Raw genomic sequence first — 13404 nt, 5'->3', positions numbered from 1 at the left:
ATGACAGTTTTCATGGGAGGGTTAAAAGAACTAAAAGAAAGAGCTGAGACTGGTAGAATTGGAAGACTCTCAAGGGGTCGTTGGATCCATCCTCCTGCCTCTAAACATCCCAGCCAATCCCAAAGACTGATTTACCATCCTCACACCTTCTAAAGTGGAGCCACACTTTCTGCTCCTCTAATGTGAACACGTGTGCCAAGCATGTCTTTTTGCCAGCACGTGAGTAACACAGAAGGTATCTGAAACCTAGTTTTTGTCCTAGATAGCAAACCTCAAGAAGAGTTCAGATAATGTGTGCTACAGGAAATAGGTGGGAAGAGGCCTTCCCTGCAGGTAGGACAGTCTCGAGGAACAGGTAGGATTTGGGTCAATAGATAGGAAGGAAGAGAGCCTTCCAGGCAAAGGAGCCATAGCTGCAAAAGCATAGAGCAAGGAAACTCTAAAGTATGCTCAGGTATCTGCAAAGAGACCAGTCAAATAATTAGAAGTTGACAGCTCTGTCCTTCTGCCTCCTTCAGGGTCAGAACTAGAGTCTTGACAGGTTCTGCTTGGGGGTCAGTGGGACAAGCAGAAGAATTGTACCCAGAACCGAACCAAAGAAGGAGACCTTCCTCCTAACCAGCGCCTCGTTCTTCACAGCTCTTTACTGTCTCTATCAGCTTTCTCCCCAATTAATTCCTTTTGATCTTCCAGCTGTCAAGGAAGAACCACCACAGGAAAGGCCTACCATCAACCAGACGCTGGCCGAGGTGATCACGGAGCAGGCCAACCTCAGCATCAGCGCTGCCCGGTCCTCCAAAGTCCTCTACGTCATCACCACCAGCCCCAGCCACCCACCTCAGACTGTCCCAGGTAGCAATTCCTGGGCACCATCAGTCAGGGCTGGAAGCAACAGAGTTGAAGGTAGCGCTCTTGGCAGTTACAGAAACAAAAGCACTCTTCTGCGTTTCTCATTAAGAGGCAGGTTGGGAGTGCCAGCCTTGTGACCTGGCCTTTGTTTGTCCAGGCCTTTGAGGGAGATTTTCTCATTAGCTTGGTTCCTTAGTCCTTAGGAAATAGTGCTCACCTCCAAAGATTTAGCCCATGTGCCTTTTGTACACCATGGTTAAACAGCTCATTTAGTATTTTCTCACTTCTCACTTGAGATTATCTTTGCAGAGCCCCAGGTTGTAGCTCTCTAAATTCATTGGCATTTGCGAGAGCTTCATTCATTCAAAAGATATGTAAGTGCTTCGGTGGTGTCAGGTAGTATTCTAGGCAGCGAACTACACAGTGAACCAAACAAAATCCCTGCCCTCCTTTGGTTTATAAGTGGGAGGAGAAAGAAGCAAAATAGAAGCACTATTTTATCAGATAGTGATAAGATCTATAAAGGAAAGTCATTCAGAGAGGGATGGAGAGTGGGCAGTGATCTTTTGTAGTTTAAGTTGGCTAACTTGGTTGGATACATCCTCCTCCAGTGTCTCTTTTCTGCAAAGGAAGTGGTGCCTTTATGGGCTAGTAGAGCTGAAGAGTGCAGTTAGCAGTAACCTAGCCTAGAGGCTTTCAAACTGCACCCTGGTCCCCTGTAGGACCCACCACAGGTCAGGGAGGAGGGCAGTGCTTGCTCTGTGTCATTTGGCTCTGGATCCTGGTAGGATTTCACAGGTCACACATCACATTCCTCATATGAGGACACTGAGGCCTAAAGAACTTACATAACTCATCTGTGGTTACACAGTGGTTCTAGTGGTAGAAACGTACACCACCCCTTTCAATTCTGAGTCCAGTGTACTTTGGGTCATACCTCCTTCCTCTCTCCAAGAAGGAGTTCTAGAATGAGGCAAGGTACTTAGAAAGCCTGGGCTCCGTGCTCAGCCCAGCTTGCAGGTGCTCCTGTCACCACATTCATTGGCTGTCCCCCACCTGGAGGGAGTTCCTCAGCCAGACCTGCATCTCCCAGCTGCCAGTGTTCACTTGGGGCTTCCAACAGACCTCCTTTTGAGAACCAAGCACAAACAGGTCCAGTAAACTCTGGTTTTGTTTTGTTTTGTTTACTTGCAGGATGGACAGTGTATGGTCTGGCAACTCTCCTCATCCTCACGGTCACAGCCATCATAGCAAAGATACTTCTGCACGTCACATTCAAGTGAGTACAGAAAAAGCTGCCTGATTCCAGGAAGGGAAAGCCTCAGAATTCCTTTTCTACTATGCTTCATTTGCCTGGGTACAATTGTAATATCAGAACATGATTCCAAAGCCCTGAGTCCTAGACAGTATAAGGCAGTAGACATTCCTCCTCCTCTGTAGAGTGAAATGTACAACTGGACAAATCTCACTAAGGTTTGAGAGATTGTGTTTGCTCCTGTGTCCAAAGGATAAAATTTCAAAGAGGATTGAAACAGTCCTAGCATAAAAAGCAACAATTTCCATCTTTTGGCTTGTGCAGGTCCCTTACAGAGATCTTTATGCAAAAGTAAAGATTCTCAGGACAATACCATGCATGTTTCCTGATGCCTTCTGGAAACTGGGCAACATTCTTAGGAAGAGAATTCTAACTTTTTATTAAATATTGCTTAATAATTATTTAAAAATAATTATTGAAGAAACTTACAAAACCTTCATCCTTCAATTCTGACCAATTTGGAAAAAATTTTTTCCTTCCTTTATTTTTCTGCTCAGGTTTAAGAAGTTCCACCTTCCAGGAAAGCCAAGAAAGGGACAATTGTTCATGTTGCTGATGTTTGTGTATTTAAAGAGTGGCATTCTTTCTAATTTTTTCTAGACCCCTACTCTTTCTTTCCTGTGGTTCCCAATCCAGGCTTCCCCATTGCAAGCACTTCCTGAACATTGATGTCCAGTAAAAGCCCTCTTTTTCCTGACCTTCTCACTTACCGAGAATTTTTATACATTAAATGTAAGCTCTTCCATTGTCCTGTGAAGGCTGACTCTGGGCACACTGAGATCACCTTTCATGGACATTTCCACCCTACACTTGAAATATTTCAGTGGAAACAATGTCAGTATTGTTTACTGGGCTCATTCTTAAGCCACACACACACACACACACACACATATATTTTTAAAACATATTTTTAAAGTCACAGTTCACATGTTCTGGGGAAGCTTCTCAGGCACAGTCCTGCCACATCCCATGCAGCAGCAAGAGATTAGGTTGCTTTCTACAGGGTGCAACGTCGTACAGCACGGCTGAGGCCCTAAAGAGCAGGCCTAACTCCCCTCTGACATAGGAGTCCCTTCTCAGCTTCCCTGCCAAGCAGCCCTGGGGGCTGACTCAGAGGAGGGCCGGGTCAGCACTGGAGGTTAGACAGGTCTCTGCTTCAAGCGGAGAAGGTTTGCCTTGTTTTAGCTAGGTGGGCTTCTAGGTAAATGGCATTTGAAAACATAGTTCTTTTATTCAAAAAAAAAAAAAAGAAGAAGAATTTGAAAACTCATAATTACTCAGGACAACCCTGAGATTTGAATAATTCTGCCAGTCAGAGAGTTCTTTGTTATTTTGAGAAGGAATCTGCCCTGCTACACCCCCTGCTCCAGCTCCTGATGCCCACAGCCAGCATTTCATCCACACAATAGTCCTTCAGATCTTTAAAGGCAGCTGTTAGAGACCTTGCCCCACTGTTTCATAGGTGTAGTATCTCCTATCTCATGTAGTGGTAGGTTGTTTGGGGTGCTTCGTTCTGATCTACTTGTAAAATTAAGTTATTTGGGGGCTGGCTGGTTAGCTCAGTTGGTTAGAGCACAGCCTTATAACACTAAGAACACAGCTTCAGATCCCCATACTGGCCAGCCACCAAAAAAAAAAAAAAAAAAAAATCTGCAAAATCAAATAATTTTTGTTTGACAGATCCCATCGTGTTCCTGCTTCAGGGGACCTTAGGGATTGTCGTCAACCAGGGACTTCGGGGGAAATCTGGAGCATTTTTTATAAGCCTTCTACTTCAATTTCCATCTTTAAGAAGAAACTCAAGGGTCAGAGTCAACAAGATGACCGTAATCCTCTTGTGAGTGACTAGAAACCCCACTGTGCCTTGGACATGAGGTCCCTCTTTGAGCTCAAGGCTGCGGGGGTCAACCTCTCCTGTGGTTCTCCTCTGACCAACTCTTCCCTGCCTCTCCTCTGCCCCAGCCTCTGCGGGGGCACCCTCCTACAGACTGGGATGCGTGCCATGCTGCAGGGGTGAGTGGAGCCTGGATTCTTCTTGCTTCATCAGCTGCACTTAGGAGAGAGACTCAGGGTCCCAGGGCCCTCCCTGCATCTCTCTCTCTGATCTAGCAAAGAGAGTGTCAGGACAGTGGGGCTGAGCTGATAGAGATGGTCACGGTTGGCACTGGGCTCAGGTGCATTCTAGACAACTGTCGGGTGGTGAGTAGGTTTAGTGTACATTGAGTCTTTCCTGCTTCTTTATTTTGCCCACACACAGATCAGTTTCTCCTGGTCTTTACAGTTTGGAACAGGACCAGATAGGGAGAATTCTCAGGTTTTCTTGAGGGTTGGCCTGGTCCCATACAAGTGTGGACTCTTGGGCATTGTACCCCCAAAGTGTAAAGAGGGCTGATGCTCCATGCTGACCCTGGAGTTTTGCTCTCTGGGTGCTGGACTAGGATGGGCCTCCTCCAACTGGGGAGGGCCTAAGAATAGGATCTGGTAATCCCTACTTATTTCAAACTCGACACCTTCCACACATGAGCTTCTTTCTAGATGCTTCTTTCCATAGCTCAATGACCTTCAGAGCAAGCTTGAGAAGTGGTCATATAAAACATCCATTCATTTATCCATACAACAAACTCTACTGGAAGATTTTATAGGCACTCAGTAACTGCTTGTTGGATTGGATTTGTCTGGCCTTGCCCCCAGCAGTTCATGGTCCTGTGGAACCTTAGCCAGGTCCTGGTCTCTCCATGATTCTCTCAGCTGACTCTCAGTTCAGAACAGGGAGTATAAATATTGCGGTTTAGCCTTTAGGCAGCATTATGTGAGACAACGGGCCCACGGTCCTTCCTTGTGTCTCCCATTCTAAAAGATGAAAAACATCCCTAGGGCTGTGCTCTCTGCAGCCCTTTCTGCCCATTCTTATGGGGACCAATGGGGCTGAAAATGGCTCAGAGGGGAAGGAGAAGCTCTTGTCCCTGGTCCCATGCCACCCTGTCCCTCAGACAGGGAGGTGAACTGCAGAGGAGAAGGAAGGGCCTAGCAACAGGAGATCCTCTAAGGACAGGCCCTCAGATTGAAAGCTCCAGCTGCAGTGGCTGCCGGTTGTGAGAGTAAGTGCCATCTCTAATGCAGAAGTACCCGCTATCGAGAAACGGGCTTTGTCAACAGCAGCTGAGAAGAGCGGCCTGTGCCTCTGAAGTCCAGGCCTGGCCTTTGTCAGACAGAGCGTGGCTCTCCCAAAGGCACTTGGGCCTTGGTGCTTATACCTCTGGCCTCCTAGGTTCCCTCCTTGGAGCACTTTGCCTACCTCCCCCAATCCCGATGCCACTTCCTGCTGTGGCCCTTGCTGGGGTTTTGGCAACCCATCTGCACGTAGCCTCTCCTGGGAGGAAGCAGGGTTGTATGGGGCCAGTTGGAAAGTGTCTACAGGGAGAGGTGACACTTGGCAACCTAAGTCCAGGAGGGATACTTGGAGCTGGTAGACAGGGGGCATTTGGAGGAGGGAGACAGGCAGTGTGTCCACAGCGGGTAGGGGAGCTGCCTCAGGTGCCATATGAGGCCCACCAAGGGCACAGAGCTTCTCAGTTCTGTCTTCACGCTTTAATATGGAATGGGTGATTACCCTGGAGCAGCTGTCCACAGGCCCCTGGGTCTGGAGACAGAGGCCTGCCACACATGAGGACCACTGGGAATATGCCGACATGTGCAGTCTCCCCTTCCAGCTATTCATGGCGTTTGTGGAATCTCTCAAACGCAAGTGTCAGGTGTGTGTAGTCACAAAGGGCCTGTACATGAACAGATCCATTCGCAGCACTAAGGGAATGTGGGATTTGGCCCCAGGCAGGGTTTGCCTGGTCGCCTAGGGCTAATGCCCATCACTGGCCTTTGGGGCATCCCACAGGCCCGTGCACCCACCCTACCCTCCCATCTCAGGTCACGGGAGGCCAAGCCCTAAGCTGTGTATTGTCTGAGCCTGCAGCAGGAGCAACCCTTTTTTAGAGATTCCAGAAAGTGCTGCTCTTCTTCCTGCGTGGCCCTGACACAGCCCAGAGCCTCCAGGATCAACTTACTCTCTGTGGAGCTGCCCTGAGAAGTCCAAACCTGCCTCAGGACAGTGTTGGGGGAGGAAGGCTTTAAATCATTTCAGGCCAGACCTCCATAAACATCAAGTGGGCTGCAGTCTGACCATGGTCTCAGTTAGAACCTGTCAGCAACACCCCACAGAGGGCCCCTACAGCCAAGTAAGCACCTGAGAAATAATCTACCCCAGAAGAGGTGAGGTGCTTCCCAGGGCACCGAAGGAGGATGCGTGTATCTTTTAAGAAACTCCTTTAGAAGAGAGAAAATAGGGGTGGGAGGTGATTGGAAAAGGGTGATCTGGAGGAGAATAAGTGACAGACACATATTAGAAGAGTATGAAAGAGGCAGGGGGGCTTTGGGGACCACTGTGGACAGCACTTGGAAAGCATCCTGTCCAAAGACTCTCCTGCGGTGACAGCGTGGGAGGAGGCTGCAGGGAGTGCTCCAGGCCTGTGTGCCATCCTCACTCCATTCACTGCTGGCACAAAGGAGGGCCCTCACCAACTGATCTTGTCACCTCCTATGGTGGCTTCGCCTTGGCTGGCTGTGGACCAGCACCCTGGTCTCCAGTGGCATTTCAGTGTCCTTGGCCCATCTGAGAAGGAGACAGGAGGCACATGGTGCCCTGCGTCCTTCCCCACTGTCCAGTTGCTTGCAAAGCAGAGAATGAGTGGGAATGAACCCCAGTGCCTTCTCCCAACTGCCCCACATCAGGACAGGGTTGAGGCTTCTCTGAGCATGAGCAAGGTAACTGGACTGCTGTAACTTCCAAAGTGTGGGCTCTGGCTGAAGACTCTATCAGCCAGAAGCCCAGAAAGATCAAAGCACCAGCAAGTACAGCTGTCCTGGCCCTCAGGCCAAACCCATGGGGCGTGCCTGGGCACGGTTCCACCTACACACCCATTGTCAGCCCAGGCAGGAGTTTGCCTGACTGGGCTCAGGATCCAGCCTGCAGTCCAGCTAGGCCATCCCAACACCAGCGGGCATGCGGGCCATCACCTAGCTCCCATGTGTCCTGGGCACTACGCACTTAATCTTCATGAGCACTTAAAAGTGGACAGCCTCCCCTGTTTGCTGAGGCCACCCCAGGTCTCCCACAGAGCCAGGCCAGCTCTCCTCTCCATAGCCACATCAGCTGGCACTCTCTTGGGTTTTGAATCTCCTGTCTGGTGTTTGATGTCTGCTTTTGTTACTATCTTGGGAATTTTTAGCCTTTTGATTGTTTCCTCTGGTGTCTTTGTTTACCTTCCTCACTGTTCTACCTCCTGGCCAGGTCTCTCAACTTAGCTGCCCTGGTGTGGGGTGTTTTTCAAATCTTCCAGCCACAGCTGCCTCCCCTCAGGTTGGATGGCTCAGGGGTGACAGGACTTCACCCTCTGCCTGCAGACCCCTGGTGGGCCCATCTCACAGGCTTCTGTCTCTCAACTCAGTAGAAGTGGGGTGTGGAGGAAAGTCAGAGGTAAATCTGCTTGAGCAAGGAAGTGTCTTTGGAAGCACAGACGGGAAGTCTCTTTCTTGCCCACAGAGGGAGCTGCCATCCATGGGGTTCAGGTGGCATCAAGACCTTCCCACATCCAAACTCACCTTCCAGCAGGGATTTTATCTTTGGATGACAAGACTTTACTTGTAAATATGCTCCTAATTTGCAACTTTGAGAATAAAATGGAAACACCATGTATTTTAAAATATAAGATGAAGTGTGACACACTGTATACAATTTAATATATATTTTTAGGATTTTGTTATTTAAGAAAATGGAATGTAATGGTACTTAACTTTTACAAAGGAGAGAAAAATGTTATTTTTACTGTCTGGAGAAAATAAATATTCTCATTGTTGTAGAAACAGTAATGGCCCCAAGGCTGTCGTTTTTATGGGAGTCTGCCAGAGACTATGGGACAAAGGGAAGATATTCTTTACTGGAGCACCAGGTCCCACCGTTTGCTTGCTTTTTCCTGTGTCTCCAGATTTCCTTTGGTCTTGTCACAGCTTTGACCCACAGTTGATCTTCAGCTGGTAATATCTGAAAGAGTAGAAATCCCACATCAACACACCGCACCGCAGAGATGGGAGGGACAGGGGAAGACGCAGTGCTCCGCACGGGGAAAGATCAGGATTGAACTGGCCTTAAGTCGGTCGGTCCACGTCTCAGCCTCAGCTTCCCCTCTGGGAAATGTAATCATACCTATGCCTCAGAGGCTATGAAGATTAAGTGAGAAAATGCATCTCACTCGGGCCGGCCCGGTGGCACACTGCTACAGTGTGCTGCTTGGGAGCGTAGCGGTGCTCCCGCCGAGGGTTCGGATCCCACATACAGACCGGTTCCCACTCACTGGCTGAGCGAGGTGCGGGCGCAGCACCGAGGGTTGCGATCCCGTTGCTGGTCCTGGTCCAGTACGGGCGCGACACTGAGGGTTGCGATCCATTGCTGGACACGAAAAAAAGACAAAAAGGAAAAAAAAAAAAGAAAGGAAGAAAATGCATCTCACTTAATTAGTATCCCTAGTGGGACTTACTTTGCCTCTCAGAGTAACCAGGTCTTCCTCTCCACCCCCTTTCATCCCCACTCTTTTCTTTTTAATAATACTCGTCGAAGCTGCATGTATGAGTCGCTTCTGTGTGCCAGGCACTCTGCTGTTAGGCACCGTACATTTCCTAACAGCCCTTTACAGTGGGTATCCTTGTTCCTGTTTTGCCAGTGAGGAAACTGAGGCTCAGAGAGGCAGCATGAGATAAAACTTGGGAGCACATCCCTGGAGTCAGCCTGCAGGAATTCAGATTCCTCCGTTCATTAGCTGTGAGGCCAGTGAGGGTAAAACTGGGAGCCTTTGAAGGGCTTCTGCAGAGGAGTGACATCAGATTCCCAGTTTAGAAAGATTTCCTCCTTGCATTCGGAAAAACAGATCGGAGTAGGGTAAGATCAAGGGCAAGAAGACTTGTCAGGAGGTTCATAGATGCAGAGGTCCAGCCGAGAGATGCGGAGAGCTTGACAAAGCTCCCAAACCAGTGCTGCGGATAGAGAAAGGCCGGCCACACCCATAGGTCAGGGGCACAGGCTGGGGCCAGACTGCCAGGGCTCACACCCCAACCAAACCACTTAGGACATGACCTTGAACGAGTAACCTAGCCCTGTGTGCCTGTTTTCTCATCTGTCAGATGGGGCAATTACAGTGCCTGCCTTTGTGGTGCATCGAGTTGTATGAGTTATTACCTGTAGTGTGTTTTCCGTAAATGGTAGCTGTTCCTTTTATTCTAGAACAGAGGTGGAGTTAAGAACATGAGGTGTCTAGGATAATGCTCAGGTGTTCTGACTTGGTGCCTGGGTGGAGAGAGGGCCTATTCTTTGACATGAGGGACATAAAAGGCACCAGGTGTGAGAGAAAACCCGATGAGTTCCATTTGGGCTAAGTTCAGTGAGGCCCCTGTGGGACATCAAGGTAGAGTTGTCTAGTTGACAGATGGCCTGAGACCCAGGCAACGGTCTGGCCTGAGGAGCACAGTCCATCGAAACATGGGCACAGACAACATCCTCAAGCTGAGTGTCTGGGTGATCCCAGAAAGCTGCTGAGGACAGTATCTTGGGACACACTGAGGCAGATGAGGGGAAGCCTGGGAAGGACCGGGCAGGGTAGGGGGTAGGACAGCAGAGGGGGACTTCCCCGGAAGTCAGGGAACTGTGAGCAGAACTTCTGACCCGAATGGTTCAGGCACACACAGACTGCTGGTTCTCGGAGTCCCAATTTTAAGTTCTCGGTAAATAATTTGGCCAGGGGAAGTCTCCCTGGTCCAGGTTCTTTTTCCTAGGGTATGGAGTTCTTGGAGTAAAAGGGGTACGGGCCAGTTTGACAAAAGAATATTACCACCACCTTAGATGCAGATGTGTTTTCAGTGCGGAGCATTAGACCACTTTGCCTGGGAACCCCTGTGTGCTTGGTCAAATGTAGGTTCCTGGGCCCCATCCCAGACCTACCACCTCAGAATCTCTGGGAAGCTTCCAGGATGATTGTGATGCTCACTAAAGTCTGACAACCACTTTCATTTATTTGGGAAATTTGATTACAGTCACCTTCTGAAACAAATTGTCCACACATGGACAGTTGTGCAAGTTCCCATTGCTGTTTCCCTCACCGACAGCAGCTTACCGGTTGTTCGACTGCAAAGACTGTATCTCCCCAGAGATTCATCGCAGGACAGAGAGGTGGGGTGTGTGTGCGCGCGAGTGCGCAGCACAGCAGTTATTCCCAGATGCTTCTCCAGAAGGGGCACTTCCTTGACATGAAGTCTGTGCCCTTTGCTTTACCATGGTCCCCTCTCTGGCTAACTTCTGCCCTAACACTGCTGTAGCTGTTGCAATACGACAGCACCTTTAAAGACCAGCTTTACTCGAGTGTTTATCTTTTCTGAGCTTTCCTTCTCTTTCCCAGAAGCTCTTTCCTTCCATGAAAGAAGATATTTTTAATGGCAGGAAATGGCTGGTGGAAAACAAATGGGTGGCCTTGCTGGTAGATTTCTTAGAGACAAATTGGGCTGCAACAGAAAAATAAATAAATGCCTCCAGAATGTGCAACCATCCTGCCTAAAGAACCTCCCTTGGACTATGGGACAATGGGGCCAGAAAGACACCCCCAAATCCACTTGAGTGGACTGTGGGGACCTCTGATCTTGACCTCATCTCCTTGTATTCTCACAAACCTGAGAGACGCAGACATTGTAAAACCCACCATCTGGGAGCCAGCACCAGGACAGCATCAGCCTCACCCTTGGTGAGGCAACCGAAGGCTCTTCTTGCTGTAGAGAGGAAAAGGGTTGGACAAGGGTGACCTTGTCTCCAAGCTTGGAAGTCACATGGCCATCTGCTCTCCCTGCTGGGCTGTGCATGCCTGAAACTACAGACAGTCTCTGGGACTCAGAGAACTGGGAGGCTTTTGTTCCTCTGTGGCAGGGTTGGGTCCCCATGGCGGATTGTTTTTGTTCAGTTGAAAGGGACACTTTTGGGATAAAATATTTCAACCTCAAGAAGCAGCAACATTTGCTTGTAGCTGGAAGTCTTCATTCTGATCTCCAGCTGTTGTCTGGAGCCACCAGGCCCCCGCTGAATGGGCCTACGCCCAGCAACTGGGGGCAGGCAGCACTGGGCTGGGCTGGACGTGGACCAGCCTGTGTCCAGGATGCCTGTCTCCAGGACACCCCAGCTGCAAGGGCACCCTGTACCCTCCTGGAGGTGGTCACTGGGATCTCGAATGAACCTATCAGCTATGAATAGCTAGGCTGGGTAATGGGGCTCCACGAGAAGCATTTTAGGGGGGAAGTAGATCCAAGCTTGGGTAACTCCTTAGGGAGAAACGCTGAAAGATCTGAAACAGCCAAGGCTTTTGCAATAGCGAAGCTGCAGATTCCATTTATTTCACTCTTAGGAGCGTTTACCATTGTTCCTGTTCAAATGAGGCCACTGAAACTTAATTTTAAAAACTTAATTGGAAGCCCTGCTACTTTGCATATTGATCGTGTGAATATGTTTATTTCTTTACGTATTCATTTTATAACTTGCCTGAGTTGCTAGTACCAAAGACAAAAATGAAGAGCACTCAAGAGGTTTTCAAACCTCAGCCAAATACAGGGGCAGCTTTTTATGGGCTGGGTGAGCTGAGGAAAGAGCTTTTGAATGTACAAGGACAATAATAATAATAATAATAATAATAAGTATTTCTGCAGTACCTATCGTGTGCCTGACACTGTGCCAAGCACTCGACAGACGTTACTGAATTCATCTTTGCAATCACCCAGCAAGGAAACGGAGGCTCAGAGAAGGGGTCCAGCTTATGGAGGGCAGGTGGGTCTGGGACTCAGCCAAGGTCCCCTCGTTCCAAAGTCAGGGCTCCTTAACCCTGTGGTACTGCAGGCTGCTCCCACCCAGGTAGGGGCAGGCCCCCAAATAGCTCATCCTCATGGGTGTCGCCTCAAGACGACCCAGGGAAAGTACAGATCAGTTTGACTGAAACAAGGAAGGCATCAAGCCCACATTTCTTTTCCTATTTGAGGACACAAATCCATTTGAGAATCAAATGAATGTACGGAGCTTCTTCCCCAAAAAAGACCCCCCCAACCCATAAAACTTTGCATGGAAATTCTGGAGTCCAGAGACCCCCTGAAACCCTTCCATAGACTTAAGGTTTAGTATCTCTCCATTGAAGCCACCAGCATAGTTATTTGAAAATTAAAAAAAAAAAAAAAGAAAGAAAATTAAAAAGAGATAATAATAACAGTAATAATAGTAAGCATGGATACATTTTACAGACCACTTATTGTCAGGCACTTATGCCTTTTTCTGCGAAAGGCTAAATACTAAATATTTTAGACCTTGCAGGCCATGCAGTCTGTCACTACTAACCTGTGCCCGCACTGGTTGGTGGAGGAGATCCATTTCCCGGAATCGTGGACCAGTCATCTGGACCCTCAACAAGACCATCGCAAGCCCTGGTGCCATCTGGGCAACTCCGTGTAGAGTGGGGGCTGACTAGGAACCACCGGGATCCCTGTGTGATTAGCCACAGACAATATGTAAACAAATGAGCGTGATTGTGTTCCAGTAAAACCTTATGGACACCAAAACTTGAATTTTATGAAATAATATCTTTTGATTTTTTTCCCCAACAATTAGAAAACGTAAAAACCTTTCTTGGCTCATGGACCATACAAAAACAGATGGCAGCCCTTGCACTACACTACCCACATTTCACACACCATCTGATTAAATCCTCACCACAACTACATGGATTAGGCATTGTTTTTGTCCCCATTTGTTAGATAAGGAGAATGAGGCTCAGAGAAGTTGATTAACTCATTCAAGAAACACAGGAGTCAGGACATGAGCCCACCGCCAAGCCTGTTTGCTTTCCTGAGAGACAAGATGGGTGAGTTTAAGTTGTGGAGAAAGGGAAGGAAAGTCATTGATGGTGAAGCGGGCAGTAGGACCCTAATGCCACGGCGGCACCCTGGGCCCTGGAGTGTAAGGGAGAGAGGCTCCCTCCTGCCTCCCATCTTTGCTTGAATGGTCTGCACTGAAGGGAAGGGCGGCTGGTTTCCTGAGCTCTTTCCCAGCTCTCCCCCCCCCCTGGCCCCCACGGCTCCGGGGACAGAGGCCCCAGATCCAGGACAGCTGATGGTCTTCACAT

General features: G+C 48.9%; 1 protein-coding gene across 1 annotated transcript in view; it reads left to right on the top strand.

Annotated features, from left to right (window-relative positions):
• KREMEN1 (kringle containing transmembrane protein 1) overlaps positions 1 to 5327 on the top strand; it is a 26276-nt gene extending 20949 nt beyond the window's left edge. The window contains exons 6-9 of the mRNA XM_008569825.1: positions 694 to 852; positions 2044 to 2128; positions 4127 to 4177; positions 5285 to 5327. Of these exons, the coding sequence (XP_008568047.1) occupies positions 694 to 852; positions 2044 to 2128; positions 4127 to 4177; positions 5285 to 5327 (338 nt within the window). The remainder of the gene's footprint in view (positions 1 to 693; positions 853 to 2043; positions 2129 to 4126; positions 4178 to 5284) is intronic.
• Positions 5328 to 13404: the final 8077 nt, after the last annotated feature.

Source organism: Galeopterus variegatus, unplaced genomic scaffold (assembly GCF_000696425.1).
Source record: "Galeopterus variegatus unplaced genomic scaffold, G_variegatus-3.0.2 Scaffold535, whole genome shotgun sequence".
Classification (NCBI taxonomy): domain Eukaryota; kingdom Metazoa; phylum Chordata; class Mammalia; order Dermoptera; family Cynocephalidae; genus Galeopterus; species Galeopterus variegatus.
The sequence above is the reverse complement of the archived record's forward strand: the minus strand, read 5'-3'. Positions and strand labels throughout refer to the sequence as shown.